This window comes from Simochromis diagramma, unplaced genomic scaffold (genome assembly GCF_900408965.1).
Source record: "Simochromis diagramma unplaced genomic scaffold, fSimDia1.1 OVJJ01000510.1, whole genome shotgun sequence".
Classification (NCBI taxonomy): Eukaryota; Metazoa; Chordata; class Actinopteri; order Cichliformes; family Cichlidae; genus Simochromis; species Simochromis diagramma.
In genome coordinates this window covers 2572926-2588836 of record NW_024387326.1, presented here as the reverse complement: position 1 = coordinate 2588836, position 15911 = coordinate 2572926, and the positions used below count along the sequence as shown (strand labels likewise).

General features: G+C 39.1%; 1 protein-coding gene across 2 annotated transcripts in view; it reads right to left on the bottom strand.

Annotated features, from left to right (window-relative positions):
- The window catches only part of prkcbb (protein kinase C, beta b), a 102197-nt gene that overhangs the window by 60050 nt on the left and 26236 nt on the right, over nt 1–15911 (bottom strand). For both annotated transcript variants that reach the window (XM_040006132.1, XM_040006131.1), the window contains exons 3-5: nt 11578–11660; nt 2269–2380; nt 1767–1895 (exon numbers count right to left, since the gene is read on the bottom strand). In XM_040006132.1, coding sequence (XP_039862066.1) covers nt 1767–1895; nt 2269–2380; nt 11578–11660 — 324 coding nt within the window. The remainder of the gene's footprint in view (nt 1–1766; nt 1896–2268; nt 2381–11577; nt 11661–15911) is intronic.

Sequence of the window (15911 nt, the reverse complement as noted above, 5' to 3'; positions counted from 1 at the left end):
ACAAACATTTTTCACTACTGTGCAAATGTCAGTGGTACGCGTAACGTCTGGCAGGCAAATAAAAAAAATCAGACAAACCGAAGAACAAATGGAAACACAGTCCACAACACACTGGAATTGACTCAACTCGCTTCCCCGGTGTATCCCATCATCGTTTCAATATATTTAACCCAGAGAGAGAGCTAGCTTTGCCTGAATGCACTGGTTAAATCACAGCGTGAAGGACGGCTCAGTGCATGAAGCGACTTCATAGGGGACACATAAATAAAGTCAGCTGATGGAGGAACGCTAAACAGCCATGATATCAATGAAAAGTGAGACTATTAACATACTGATATGCGACACACTGCAATCTGAATCTGAAAATGTAACAAATGTAACGTAAAAAACTGAATTAATTAACAATTAATGAATCCGTTTTTTCCTTTATTCTAACACCAGATTGATGACTTGATGCCAAATGATCACGAGAGCAGGGAGATTGCAGTTGTTATCATCATCCCTAATATTGCATCACTCTAATAGTTTTCTAGGTTGTGGTGTGGTTAAGCACTAGAGTCCAGCATCTGATAGAGTTGCCAAATGACCTTTTTAATCACTGACAGCATCTCGTGAGTTTTGGATCTCGGGATAACACTTCACAGAAATGAGGCCGTGTTCTCACTAGCTGAGTCGAGAATGATAAATGATTTCATGTTCAGTCACACCTCAGTCTGCCCAGAAATAATACCAGTAACTGCAGTGGGGCTACTTGGACATAGCGCCATTATAATGGTAATAAATATAAATAAAGCACTTTAAATGGTTAATAAATAACCAAACAGAACCTGTAAAGATCATCTTGGAAAAGCAAAACGTGTTCAGATCACAATTCTGAGCTGACAGTATAGGCTTTGAAAAAAAAGTCCAGCTTTAGATCCAAAATAAACATGTTTGCAGCCAGGTTCAAATAAAGCTTTTGGTCTGTATATTTCAACAACTGAACTAAAGAGGATTTCTTAAAATATTCAATTAGCATGGAATAGAATAGCCTTTTAGTTTCACCGCACATACAGCGAAATTGTGGGTGCTCCACACCAACTGTGCGTGGAATAAAAGACGTCATCAAACATGCAGATCCATCAGCTGTGGCAACTCCTCGGCAATAAGTGAGCAAATATCATAAGTGTGTAACCCAGTTATGGTGATTGAAATTCTAGTATTTTATTAGCGTGTCACTGAGCACTAATTTACAAGAATGTGTGTCTGTGTGAGGCATTCACACAGTCCACGTCTGCAATTTGCTAACCGAGCCTGTGGGCATTAGCCGATAACTCGTCCAAATGTGGTCACGTGTGGATCCAAAAATCCAAGATGGATAAAATTGAGGCTTCCAAAATTTTATTCCACAAACTATTTTTATACATAGTCTGATTGAAGCAAACCTGCTTCTATTAAGTATATTGTGTTAATTTTCAAAGATACACACTGACTGTACTCCAGGCTCATTTTCCTTTCACAGAGGAAACATCAGTGTATCTGAATACATTATTACATTATTACAGACCAAAGTGTGTGGCACTTCTAATGAAAGTGGAAATGAATGCAGACCAAACGAGAGTGATTTCTAAGCGTGAGCTCATATTTCAGTTCCATCCTTCATCTTTGCCAACAGCAGAGGGAGACAGAAGACCGGTATTCTCAAACTTTAAAATGACAAGCGAGCCGGAGGACTGCACAGGTGTGTGTAGGCTGTAAACGTGTGTATGCTTCTGGAATATACTTACTGGTAACAGTGAGAACATTGGTCTTAACCTCGGCGGTGATCTGGATGCGACCTCTCCTCTCAGTGTGGTCTGTGCCACACAGGCTCGGCACGTTGGCCACACATCGCTTATGGATGTTCATCATACAGTCTGAAAAATACATATTCACACACACCCACAGATATGTTTGTAATGTTATGCAAGAGTATTATTCATAGTGATATGTGTGCCATAAAATTATTACATACTACTGCATGTCCTCCCTCACTACATCCATGAAGTTTCTTTGTGGTCTTCCTCTTTTCTTCCTGCCTACATATCCAGCACCTTTTCCCAATATAGTCACCATCCCTCCCCCTTAATAACATTAAGGTATGAATAATGTTCTACCTAATTATACCTTTTGTACATCCCTCTGTGTGAGCATACCACCTAAATACTGTACAATCTAAATATGGATGGTACAATCGTAAGGCTGCAGTATGTGATACATGCATAAATGGGCGGCGGGTGTACTACATACGGTCACATCTCATTCCCTGGTGTATGAGGCCATAGAGTAGGGAGCCACAGTGGTCACAGAAGGTGGGGCTGGAGTAGGTGTGGATCTTAAACTTGTGCTTTGCCCTCGGGTCCTGAAGAGCAAAGGACAAAAACAGAGAATTAAACACTTTTTCACTACAAATTAAACATTTCTTTAATGATTGTGTTGTTCAGCTGTTTAAGTGTGCACCGTTCAACCGCTTAAAAACAAACAAACAAAAAAACTGAATGAATGAAGCTTTGGCTGTTCCTCTCCTCCTCCATCTGTTTGATATTCTCCTTTTATCACCAGCATTCATCTTAGTCTCTCTCTCTGACTTTCCACTTTCCACTGCTCTGAATGGTAATGGTGCATTCAGGGGAAAGTTTTGACAGGCGGGGTTTACATACGGGCACCTGCACTGTAATCTGATCAAGATACATTTCCTCTGAATTTCTTTGTTGGCATCAATTTAGAAAGGCTACGAAGGATGCACATCCATGTGTGTCTGCAGGCAACAACAGTGACGCAAAAAGTTTGCATGAAGTCAGCCTCCCGTGACATCTGTTAAAGTCGAATGAATAGCAGAGACAGCGTACGGCTACGGCTACTTGCTGTCTGTGCAGGTCTGCTGCGCACAGTTGTGTTGGGTTAGTGTTACTTCAAAGGACATTACACAAACACGTGTCTAATTGTGTAAACAGATTGATGACCTAACCACACAGGTAAGTCAAGCACACAGATCTGGGTGTGGCTCCGATGATGTAAGAGCATCAATAACAGAATCAGAATAATTTATAGTCACATGGTCACAGTTGCTACAAGACCATAAGAACAGTAGCTGAATAAACTAAATTAAATGTTACAATATATTACAAAGTTACAAAATATAGCAAAATAAAATATACAGATTGCTCAACTATAAATATCCCAGGATATAACACAAATGTAAATGGTTGAAATGAAAGCGCCTCTCTTCTCAGACTGTACGTGATATTAAGTGTGTGCACTGAACGTTCTCCTGTGACTGGACAGCACGTCATGGAGCATTGTCCTTATCTTGGACAACATCCGCCTCTCCGTCTCCACCTTAAGAGAGTCCAGTTCCATCCCCACAACATTACTGGCCCTCCGGATCAGTTTATTGAGTTTGCTGGCATCTGCACCCAGGCTAAAAAAAGGGAAAAACTGTCACTTATCTGCAATTTGGTCATTTTGTCCTTTTGACAGTAATTATGTGCTTTGAACTGACAAAAAAATGGATGCCATTACTTTTTATGGACGTTCAGAACTGAATCATAACTGGGGCGGAAACACGGCTATTTCTGCCTAATGTGTGTGACACCTGCAACCACACCTGGATCTAAGCACTGTGATGGGAATGATGGCTACTGAGAGGCTGTTTATTCTTACACACACACGCACACGCACACACACACACACACACACACTAACTCCTAGGCCGTGCACATCCGATATACCGCTTGTGGAGGATCCAAATTGTGCAGCGAAGCGGGCGTACTTCAATGTGGGAGTTAAAATATTTCTGCCAAGGGGATCCATCGCAGCTAGCAAACATGCAGATACAGAATTTAATATGATTTGTGAGGGATCTCCTCCAGCGCAAAGTGCTTTGATGACATCAAATAGACCAGTGCTTACTGTTAATTTTCCTTTAAAGCCAATTTAGAAAGAGACCACGAGTGCCAGTTTTCTTTCACACGTGCCTTCGTGCCTTTTAATCTCATGAGCCAGGAAAAAATTAGAATGATTGATGTCTTCCTCTCCTCCACACCTGTCCTGGAAATAACATTAAATTTAGGTGACCAGTCAATTATACCCAGTGTCCCCACAGTGTCTTCAGCAGTGTTGGCCTAAGCCTGAGTGTGTGGATGCCTGTGATTTCCGTGTACATTTCCACGCGCTACTTTGTGTATTTGTTTCAAATGCTGTTTTTCGCCTTTCTCGAGGACAATACCACCTACTGTTTCTTTTTTGTGCCGCATAAAAACAAGGGAACATTGTGCTGCTGAAGCTCCAGTGATGAGCAGCAGCAGACAGAGAGCAGTGTGAGGGCTGATTACAAAAAGTGCCAGCTTCTTTATAAATATGAATGATTAAATGCATCCGCAGCGAAAACTCAAACATCAATGAGAAAGAAAAATCATTAAGAAGAATGCATGAAAGCAGCGACTAGGAGAAAAAAGACACCACTTTTATTGTCTCCCCCTTCTTTGATGAACTTTATTTTGATGTAAAATCAGTTTAAATAGATTTTTAAAAAATACCTTTTCTGTCATTTTTCTCACAGAAGTCAAGATATGAACAAAAATAAGTTAAGTTCTTTAACCCTTCCATCCACCCTGACCTCCTCCCTACAGGACGTGGACATTGTGATCTATAAGGTTGCTTCAATATGACGGTGTTTTCAAGGATGATGTTAATTTCATGAGACAAAACAAGCTGTGAAAAACACTGGTAGGTCTTCTTGATTTAATGTTTCCACTTAGTGAACAGTAAACTAAAGTAAAGTAAAACAAAGAAATGTAAGTTTGAATCACAGCTTTAACAACAATCAGCTTAATATATCATCCTAAAATGGAAGGTTTACGTGACTGTGTTAGGATGTTCTGCCAACTTTTGTGTTTAACACTTTTAGATTTGAGTGTGAAAGGATCAGAATTGGAATATTTCAGTGTTTGGACTAATATTTGTGTATATATGTATATATATTTAATAGCATCCAGTCACAGCTTCACTGGCTCCAGTTTCTCAGTTTAGGTACAGAGACCAAGCAGCATGTGAGGCTTCCTCTGTCAAAATGACATTAGAGTTGTATATTCATGTCATAATTTCAATATAAAATAACCAATTTGATTAGTAAGCCTTAGCATAACAGTAAGGAGATTCTGTTACCTTCAAACAGAGCCAGGACATTCTGTTTATACCTTCAAATAGCCAAACCTGTTTTATTATTATGAGATGGAAAATATTTTACCACATTCTTTTTGCCGTCCTTCTACCACCATTTTACTGAAATTGTAAAGGTCTTCCAGAGGTCCTCAACTTTAATAACTGATAGCTGATAAATAACTCGACCTCGGTACTGAAATTAACCTGTTCAAACAGGTCCAGTCTCTGAGAGGGCATGCTGGGAAAAAAAGTATCTACACTAAACTAAAGCTTCTTTTGGCTGCTCTCTTATTTACAAGGAGTTGCCACAGTGGACGCCTCTGCATATTTGAGTTGGCAGATCTTTACCTTTCCTTTCTGACACAACCCCTCCCAGGGGATTTTTACCTCCTCCCAGACTTAAAGAGGGGATCTTTTTCATGAAAATGTCTCCACTGTGCTACGACGGCATACTAAGGCCACATTAAAATATATATATTATTGTTCTTTTTGAGAATCAAGTTGAAACGTAGAAATTAAAGTTCCTGAAAAACCAAAAAACTGCCACGGCTGCTCTACCCTCTGCAAACAACTTGATCAGGTATCTTCTTGTGGTACAGCATACATCCTCTTTACTGCACGAGGGTGTAAACATCACTATCCTTGCAGCTGTCCACTGCCAACTTCTCCAAGTTTCTGTGTTTTTTTCCTTCTGACCAGATGCAACTTTCTACACCATCTCTTTAACGTGTTAATACTTATCACCACGATGTGTATGTGCTAAAGGAGAAATCATTTCCTTGCTAGTTCACTACCTCATCTAAACAAGGCGTTTTGTAGAGGGGACAGCAGCCGTGACAGTTGTCTGACAAGAAATGACAACTTTGATCTCCACATTTTGACGTTATTCTCAAAAATGAACAATATTTTCTAAATCTGGCCCTGATATTCCTTCATGCCATGGAGCCACTGGGGGAAAAGTAAAGTCTTGTCACCAGTTTTATGCTGATATATTTGTTTTTGTGTGTTACCATAGATATGCTTTGACACCTGTTATCTTCTCTACAGTGTTGCCAAATTTCACCCAAAAAGAAGTTATTCAAAGCAGATTTAACAAATTTGATTTTTTTAGCATGTAAACTGAGAGCCTGCTCATAAAATCAGCCAGTGACTAGCCATTAGTCCATGCTCAGTGCGCTGTTTTGACCACCTTCCTGTCACTGTGTTGTCTCTCACTCGCTGCTCTTCTTTTGTTTTTTAAAACTCTGCTGTCTGTTAAATTCCCTGGCATTAGCATCAGTCAGCTCACAACAATTACATACACATCTTGTCATGTTTTCATGATGTTGTGTGACAGGCAGATCTGTGCTCACAGTCACTCACACGAAAACTTTTTATTTTTCAGCGCTGATTTTGCCTTCAGTCCACTTACTCCTCTCAAGCTAGTATGTGTTGTTTCTGACATATCTCCGGTGGCAAAATCGCTGCACAGACTAAACCTGTCATGAAGCCGTTGCGTGTCACGTCGACGGGCACCACGAAGGTTATTTGTGGCTTTTACTTCTCACAGAGCTTAATTGAAACCAATATAAACATGCTCATGTTAGGCATTATTTATTCGAAAGTTTTGCTACAAGCAAGTCTAAAAAACAAAAATAGTTTTTTACTAAAAAAAAAAATGCTGAAAAACTTAATTTTCTTCTCAAAAAGAAATGCAGTTTTTGCTTTACTCGTGCATTAAAACACAGACCAGAAGTGTGTCAACTTGCTTTTATCTTCATTATATCATTGTGTATAGTCAGATGGCAAAAACAGCTGTTTATAAACATCAAACGCCTGAATAACAAACATATATCTTTGTGAGCTACATATTCATGTTGTAAGAGAAAGTTATGAATTACAGGCACTGTTAGCGTGTTAGTGTTGATGAACGGTTGTTTACACATATGCACGACGTCACATTTTAGTGAAAAATACCACTGCACTAAAAATTGGTTAGCAGATTGTATTTACAAACATCAACATGTGCAATGTAGACGTAATGTCACTGTTTGTTTTGGGGTCTAAATATATTATATGATTTATAAGGATCTGAGTGTTAGATCAATAATTACCAAAAGCTATATAGACATTGATAATCCTGGTGCAATAGGCAGTTAATATAGTAAGTTTCATCCAGCTGAACGCATCAAGGAGGAGCAACAGAGCAAACATACATAAATATGCTACAGCAGATCTACTGTATGCTAATGAGTAAGCTGTTTTATTAACATGAAAAATGAAACACACTCAAAGCTCACATAAAAAAAAACACGTTATTTATCCTACAATAATATCAAGATAAAGAAAAAAGTAAAACAAAATGAAAACAAAACAAACAGTAAGTCAGAGTTTGGTTTGATCTGCCTTTATTTTAAGAGGCGCACTTATTTTAGCTTGCATCGTCACGTAAAACAAAGTAATAAATACACAGATTAACTTTTTAAATCTAGAAAAACTTAAGTTAGTATGACTCACATTGCTGTGGTATTGAAAAACTATGTGTACTTCCCCAAAGGCTGTGAAAGTTAACCAGCAAACATTCTTTTGTAGCCACCCACTCCGATTCAATAAGAGGCTGTAAACTTTCCTCCGAAAAAGTAAAATGTAATATAACGCAGGCTGCAACAGCTGCTTTTGCTGCCCTGATCAATAAAAGAAACGCTGTGCCAAGTGTTTACCTGACTCAGGCTTATAATCCTTCCTCTGGGAAACATGTAAGTGAAAGCGTGTGAAATATTATTTAAAGGATTTGAGCAAAATAGATCTCTCAAGCGAGCTTGGGAGAAGGGCCTTGAAAGAAAGACAGCGCAATAACGAGACAGGGGACGGAGTCGGCCGTGCTACGTATTTAACAACAATCTCTCCATCAACCTTTCTCTTCGCCTCTCAAAGGCTAACTCACAGCTTTGACGTCTTTTTAAAAACCCGTGCAGACATACTGCTAAATATATCATCATGTTGAAATCACATTTATATTGTTTATGTGCAGAAATGAGAATGACCATGTATAAATGCATGCTATTGGTGCATGTGCACTTGTTGTATAGGAGTGTCTGCAAAAAAAAAAAAAAAAAAAAAATCATAAAAAGGTAGAAAAGGTAATAATTTAACAAAATGAGAATCTAAAGCTGAAGCCAGCAGCATGTTAGCATAAGAAAAAGACTGGAAACAAAGAAACAAGATTATTTTAAAAAGCCTTGAAGTTTAACAAAAATGCTTATTTTGTTGTTTCTAAAAATACAAACTAATAAAAACTAATAATTCACATATTCAGAGTGTATGTCAGTCAGATGAAGCTAAAGCTTTACCTCTGTGTGTGTTTATGCTACATTCTGACTCCAGTCAAACAGCTTTTGAGGAAAAGGCAAATGAGCAAATTATGCAAAATAAACTTAATTTAACTCTGGAGAAAAAAAAAGGACTTCATCTACTCATCTTCTCTGACAAAATTAGATGACTAACCTGAACTAGCTTCTATTATTTCTTTTAAAATCTGTTGATATATGATAACGCCATGATCAAATTTACTGAGCTACTTCCACGTCCTTCTACGCTGCCTAGTTTCACATAATGTAATTGGACCTTTTTTACATTTTTCCCCCTACACATAACTTCCATTGCATTTTATCATATAAGAATCCACTTTTTGGTAACAGAGGCAGTTAATATTTTTGAATGGAAAACATACATCACATCAAATAAATCACAGGAAGTACGGAAATTCCACAAAACAAACAAACGCACACAGAGTTAACCGTCCACTTGTCTTGAAAATTTGTAAAGCTATTTTGAAGCGGTGCTATTCTTATGCAACCGGCTTCTCAAACACACGCGCACGCACACACACACACAACACCTTCGTAAGGGTGCGTGCCTGAAATGTAGGTTTCATTAGAGGAGCTCATCCCTCGACCTCTCCCACGGGGAGCCCATTCTATTAACCCAGATCTATAATTGAATTTGTCTTTTAATAAACATGCGCAGCTGAGAGAGAGGATGAGAGAGAGACATAGAGAGAGGCAGAAGGTAAAAAGGGAGCGATGGGCTGATCGCCGCAGAGAATGATGCAATATTTCTGATCGTACAATCTTTCTAAAAAATCTGTGTTCCCGTAGAACACTGAGATTTTCTAGTCAAAAGACACACTCAGCCAGAGCACATCTTTCATATCTGATGTATATTTATCTATATGTGATATTTAGATATACTCTATTTGCTAATATAGCGCAAAAATATTGGAACATTTCGAATGAGTGATCTGAAAATAACTGGAATAGTAAGCTCTCCTCTCCGTGTCAGCTCACAAAGGCAGTATCTGTGTGTGTGTGTACAGGTGAAGACACTGTGTCACGTCTGACATGGTTATTAAAATGTTAATTTAGGAATTTGATAATGCTAATGTAAAAAAAAATCTGGGCACTTCTGTTAGCCTCAAATAAGTATGCTACAAAATGCCAATTTCAAGAAAAACAGGTCTGTGAGTGAGTGCCGTAAGAGGCCTCATCACCCTCCTTTCTTGTAACCGTCAGGCTTCTTGCCTTCCTGTCTTCTATATTTAAATGAGCAGCTAGTTAGGAGAAGATCTACCCTGCATTCCCACTGTGCTGCAACCAAGGTCGTAAGGCCATGAACTCATTAAAGAGATGACATAGTGGGGAAGGCGAGGCCCCGTAATTAAGAGCAGTGGCCCCCTGGGTGGAGTGGCATTTAAATAGAGGACAGAGTTTGGTATGGTGGAGTGGGAAACAATGGGAGACAGATAAAGACATGGGAGAGTTGCATGTGCACCAAATATAGAAATATATAGATAAGTGCCAGTAAAGCTAAGGGGACATCTAGAGAAAATAGAGAGGAGATTATAGAGATATGGAATGACATTTGAAGTTGCTAATGAAGAAAATGGCTTTTGAAAACTCAAGAGGAAAGAGAAGACCGAGAGGAGGGGAAGTAGTTTGAAAAACATGTACACAAAATCAAGTTATTATCATAAAAAGAGACATTAGTTTATCAGCAGGATAACAGTAAAATAAAAAGGCTATGATGCAACAGCTGCATGAATATAAGACAAATGAAAGATTCCTAAAGAATAAAAAGTTCAGTCGTCTGCCTAAACTGGCAGTTTACAGGAAATCTGAATGGATTTTTAAGGTCAAAAGAAAGAATTGTATCAGTGTCGGTCGACACAAAACATGGGCAAAGTTTTACAAATTTTGGCTCCAGCTTGGCATTTAAGGTGCAGCCTGTTAAGGAAGCTATAAAAACATCAACTATTTGTGGCACTGCTGTGAGAAGGAGAGGCAGGATGGGTAAATGATAAAGAGATGAACCTCTTATTCATTGCGGAGAATTATCAGTTATACAGAACACGCTACAGGAAGCCAAACAGCGTTTCCTCTGAAGGCGGCACGCTAAGTGCGCTCGTCAGGCTGAAAGGGCACTCCAGAGGCAGGTAAAGACGTGGCTGAGGAACGTAGGGAGGGGCTTCGGTGAGGATAAAAACGGCACCCTAAGAGCGCTCTTATGAGAGACAGAGAAAAAAAAGGCAAACGTCTTGTTCCTTCGGGAGGATCGGTTGGAGACTAGATTTGCATTTTAAGAATATGAATCAGAGAAAAGACAACTCGTCAGCTCCTTGACAGAGCAGCATACCACTTAACGGCACTTCATGTTGTTAGAGCGGATAAGAAGGTGAAGAGAACGTTTAAAGAGAATTAATAATAATACGAGAGTGGCACAGCTTTTAACCTCCGACAATACTCTTTGAATTCATGTCAAAGAATGCGAACTGCAACCTGTGGCTCGTACAGATAACACCACAGAAACACTCAACCAGCAAGGAGGGGTGTTTTCAAACTTCAAAGATACTAAAAAGAGATCAAGGGAACCTCTGAGCTTCAGTTTTTTATAATATAAAACCTCTAAGAGGAAGAAAAGAAGCATAGGCGAACATAGGCAGCAGTTAGAGAACAATAGGAGCTACTTTGGGTCCATGTGGTTAAATATAAGGCCGTCATTTTCTTCGTGTAGCGTGATGAAGAGCAATTACTGTAATACAGCGGTTATATTTGGCAGCTCCAGGTGTTACATGTCTTTTCTGGCTTTTACGGTATCACTTCTTCTGTACTTACTTAAATGTAATTACTAGAGAAACTCCTGGAGGTTACGGTTGAACTGTCAAGACAGGAAAAGGAGAGTGAGAAGCGAGAAAAAGATGGAGGCTGCTCAAGCGTAACACCGGCGCCGACAGGTGACGGGGGCTCGTGAATGGAAATGTCGACGTGCTCTCTGTGTCTCTCGCTTTCCACGTGTCTTTCACTTACTTGTGCATGCTCTTGCTCTCACACAGTTTAAAATGATTCGTTTATTTGTACTCACGTCTGACGCGGGCCCTTTATCAGCACCTGGGCAGGAGAAAGTGACGAACTCATGGCAACGTTTGTGAACCACGAAACAACACACTGTGAAGAGAGAAAAAGAGGAAGAGCAAGCATCAGTATTCTGTACACAGCAAAGAGATCCTGCGATCTAAAAATGTCTAAAAATCTGACATTTTTTCTTTAGCTTTGACCAGTAAACACATGCTGACTTGTATTTGCTGTTTTTAAAAACACAGTCTGATGTCAACATTAGTTTCAAGCTAACTTGAAGGCTGTTCAGCCAAAATCTTAGTCTGGCACCTGTGAATGGGCTTAAATCAGCTCACATTTGGAAAAACCTCCAACATTTAAAGCTCTTATTTAGATGTCTCTGTCTTGAGGCGACTTTTGTTGTGATTTGGCGCTATATAAATAAAATTGAATTGAATTGAATTGCCTTTTGTTCTGTTCTCTATTAAGATGAACCCACACTGCTTCAATAATGTTGAGGTCCACGGTCAGGGGAGGCCAATCCACGACTGATCTAGGTTTGCTTTTACTGCATTAAAAGTGTGTTTGGGATCATTGTCATGCTGAAAAATGAAGCAATCCGATGTTTTACAGATGTTACTGCATGGTGGGTTAAATTCTGAAGCAGAAATGCAGCCACAATCCATCACAGAGCCTCCACTGTGTTTTACACAGGCCTGCACACACTGACTGTTAGGGCTGGGCCATATCATACCGTTCACGGTAATACCGGCGTAATTTTGGGCAACGATAGGAAAATGAAATATCGCGATAGAATATGGGTAAAATGCGCATGCGCAGCGCCTATGTTTACATACGCACATGAGAAGAGCGAAAGCGGATCGTTGAATGAAACCAGAACTGGTTTGTAAAAATTCTGCAACTTCAGTGGTGTGAAACTGGTTTAGCTTTCGTCCGTCAGATACACAACAAAGCACTATTTTTGGTAGAGCATGCTAGCGGGCCGTCGTTATTACCGTGTTGTTTGGAAAATACGGCACACTTAAAATCAATCCTTTGATTTTTCTGAAAATCGACAGTGCCCCTTATAATCCCGTGTGCCTTATGTATGAATTCTGGTTGTGTTTACTGACCTCGAAACAATTTTATGTACACGGCGCTCGAAAATCTGTCAAATGTTTCAGTATGACTTTGCTAAGCTACGAACCCGCACTGCTTGATGGATTGTTGGAGCATTACGGCTATATTAGGCAGGCGCCTCGCGGAGTGATACGTACTGTGCTTCAACATAATATTACCGTATTGTGTGTGTATAACCTCTTTTTAAGTTTTGTGGATATTATACATGGTTATGCTGAGGATATGTCGGCCAGTTTCCACTGGAAATGCCTTTTGGTTAAACTCTCAGCAAGGAATTTGCACTGTTACATTTTTATATAACTTTAATGCACATAAAAAACAGCTGCTTGTTTAAGTGAAAATACATTGATGTTTTTTTGCACTAATAAAGTTGTGGAGTTGTAAAGCATTTTGTCTGGTGTCAATTATATCATCAGTTATATCGTTATCTCAAATTTTCAAATGTATATCATGATAAATATTTTTCATATCATCCTGCTCTACTCTCCATAAGACCTGTTACCACTGAATTTCAGTCCATTACTTGTGTCTTTTGTCGTAAGCCTTTCCCCCTGTTTCCCTTTCTTCAGAATTAGGCTTCGCTGAACAATAGATGGACCAACTGATAGGCCAGATTCATCTTTCAGGTCTTGTGTTCGGTTTTTACTGGATTTTTTCCTATGTGTTAAGCACATGACTTTCAGATTCTTTTCATCTGCTGAGAGCTTTTTTAGCCCCACCACCTCTAACCCTAACACTCATAAATTTGAGTAAGGAAATGGGAACAATTTATGTGTTTTTGCAACAGACTGCTAACACCAAAGTACCAGGGACACAATTTAAAATTGTTTCTTTGCCAAGTTGTCTGTTATGTGTAGACTGACGACCCTGGTTAGGTGACATTTGAATGATTCACATCTAAGCATTAAGTGGCTTAACACAAAAACATTCCTCTGCTAATAACCTGTACAAGGACTGGACTGAAAATGAGTGAAAAAGCAGCCAATGACCAAAGAAAAACCTTTAAAGGATCTTCAGAAAGCCTGGAGAAATGATAAGAAAATCTGGTTCCTTGGAGGCAAAATTTAAAGAAATGACAGGTGGCTCGAGACTTTTGCACGGCACTGTAGGATTCACATAATAAATATACTCATAGCTGACGATGGCTAACACAGATTATATAACTGCACTGGGTGAACAAGTACACTAACCATCTTTATCAAGATCAAAACATGATCCCAGGCACAGGAGTATTATCTGCATTTACTGACTCACTGACTTAATTTTTATTCAACCAAAAGCACCGATATTTTTAGCAGTAGGTTTGATAGAAGCTGAGCTGTTTTGCTGTCCCTGGGCTGTTAGAAGCAGCACTTATTTAACATAAGAAAAGCTTTAGCAGTGATAAACGTACAGTGGGATTCACACCCACACTCTCTTTATTGTCACTCCAGCACCGTTGAATCACTGTCAGCCACTCTGGATAAGAGCACCTTCTAAATGTCTTGGATGTACTGTTAAATGTAACCTCTGCTTTATGGTACAGTATGTACAAAAATGACTTTGTATCAACATAATTTGCTATGTTTCTAAAGTCTACTGTGTCAACAAATTAAAATATCTAAAATCTAAATGTGCCATTTTACAGGGTTGAAGAGTTGCTGTTTTTTTGTTTTTTTAAATAACAGGCATACACGTCAACACACATTTAAAAAGACCAAAGGAAAGCCTATACAATAAGAATCCAAATGTGATGAAAAGCGTAACACTTTCTGTGTTGGTAACAATCAGCGGTGCAGAAACATGTGAAAGCTTTGACGCACAGTGAGTCTGTCATTTCCCCCCTGATCAATGTCAGCTCCACTGACAGGCAAGACTAACAGAGGAAGCTAAATATATCTCACATACACAGTCCTTATGACTGTGCCCCAGAGTATATTTACATAGCGTGTATGTCAGATAGAAGATCCAGAGGCGCCCAAATACACATTATGATAAAACAACTACTGAAACTCTATTACAGCACACTAAAATAACATATTGATTAATGAGTTAGTGTGCAGTGTTTTGTGAAACGAAGCTGTTTTCAAACCAAAAATACTACTTAAAAAAAACAGCCACCACTCTACTGAAGGTTTGCTTTGCTAAAGTGATTTAAAATAAAATCATGCTCATCAAATTTAAAAAAAGATAAAATTATGTATTTCATATCCATAGTTTGTGGGGGTTTTGTTTGCCTCATTTAGCATGCATAATATGAATATGCAAATCTGCCCTTGTGCCTCCCGCTCAGCCACTTGCACGCAGGCTCCATTCTTTCTGTTCTTCCTAAGTTATCTTGCAAAATAGAAAAAGATCTGTGCTAAATGTTTAACTCAGGAGGACCTGGAACACAAATCTAGTGCTGTGCTGTTTTGGTTAAAGGAAAGAAGAAAAAAATCCCAGAACACATGAACAAACACTTGCCTTGAGCACACTGGAAAACAGCTAGTTGCTAGCTGTGTAAATTAAAACTGTCATCAGAAGCGAAGCACTTAAACTAACACTTGCCGGGACACGCGGCACACTTGCAATAACATACGTTGCTGTCAGATTGTGTAACATCATCTTTATTTTAATTGTCTCCTCCACTGTGCAGCGTTTGTCTGGTTTACAGTGACACACACACTCGCAGACACACATCTTGAAACAGAGATAAGAGGACATTTTCCTGCTGAGCTGATATGAAAAGAGTCCGCGTCGACAACTTTGACTTGATATCTTAATAACGTGTTGCTGGTGTTTGATCAATGTTAGCCCCATTCCCTGGCTGATGGGGTCGAGCCCTCAGGTTTGTAACGTATGTTAAGCAAGACGGAAATGCTCAGCTGCGGTGCTTATTTAATGTCCTACATATTTACTGGAACATGAAAAATACCATATTAGTGAAAGATTTTTAAACCGTTGATTGATTAGTTGGTTTTTAAATTCATCTGTAATACTTTTGAGAACACTTTCAAATCATTAAAGCCACAATGACTGCTTCCTGTTTAGAAACAGAACTAAATTATGCTTACCACTTCATGTTATTTAAGCAAAGTCACACAAGCATGAAAAAGCATGGCTTTGAACACAAGCGCACAGTTTTCCCTGCACTATTGTGTAACGCACAGTCTGAGTGATTGATAGATCACAACGTTTAACAAAATGATCTTTCACTGTTTCCAAAAATGTTTCTGATATTTTCAGTGTGCATTTATCACC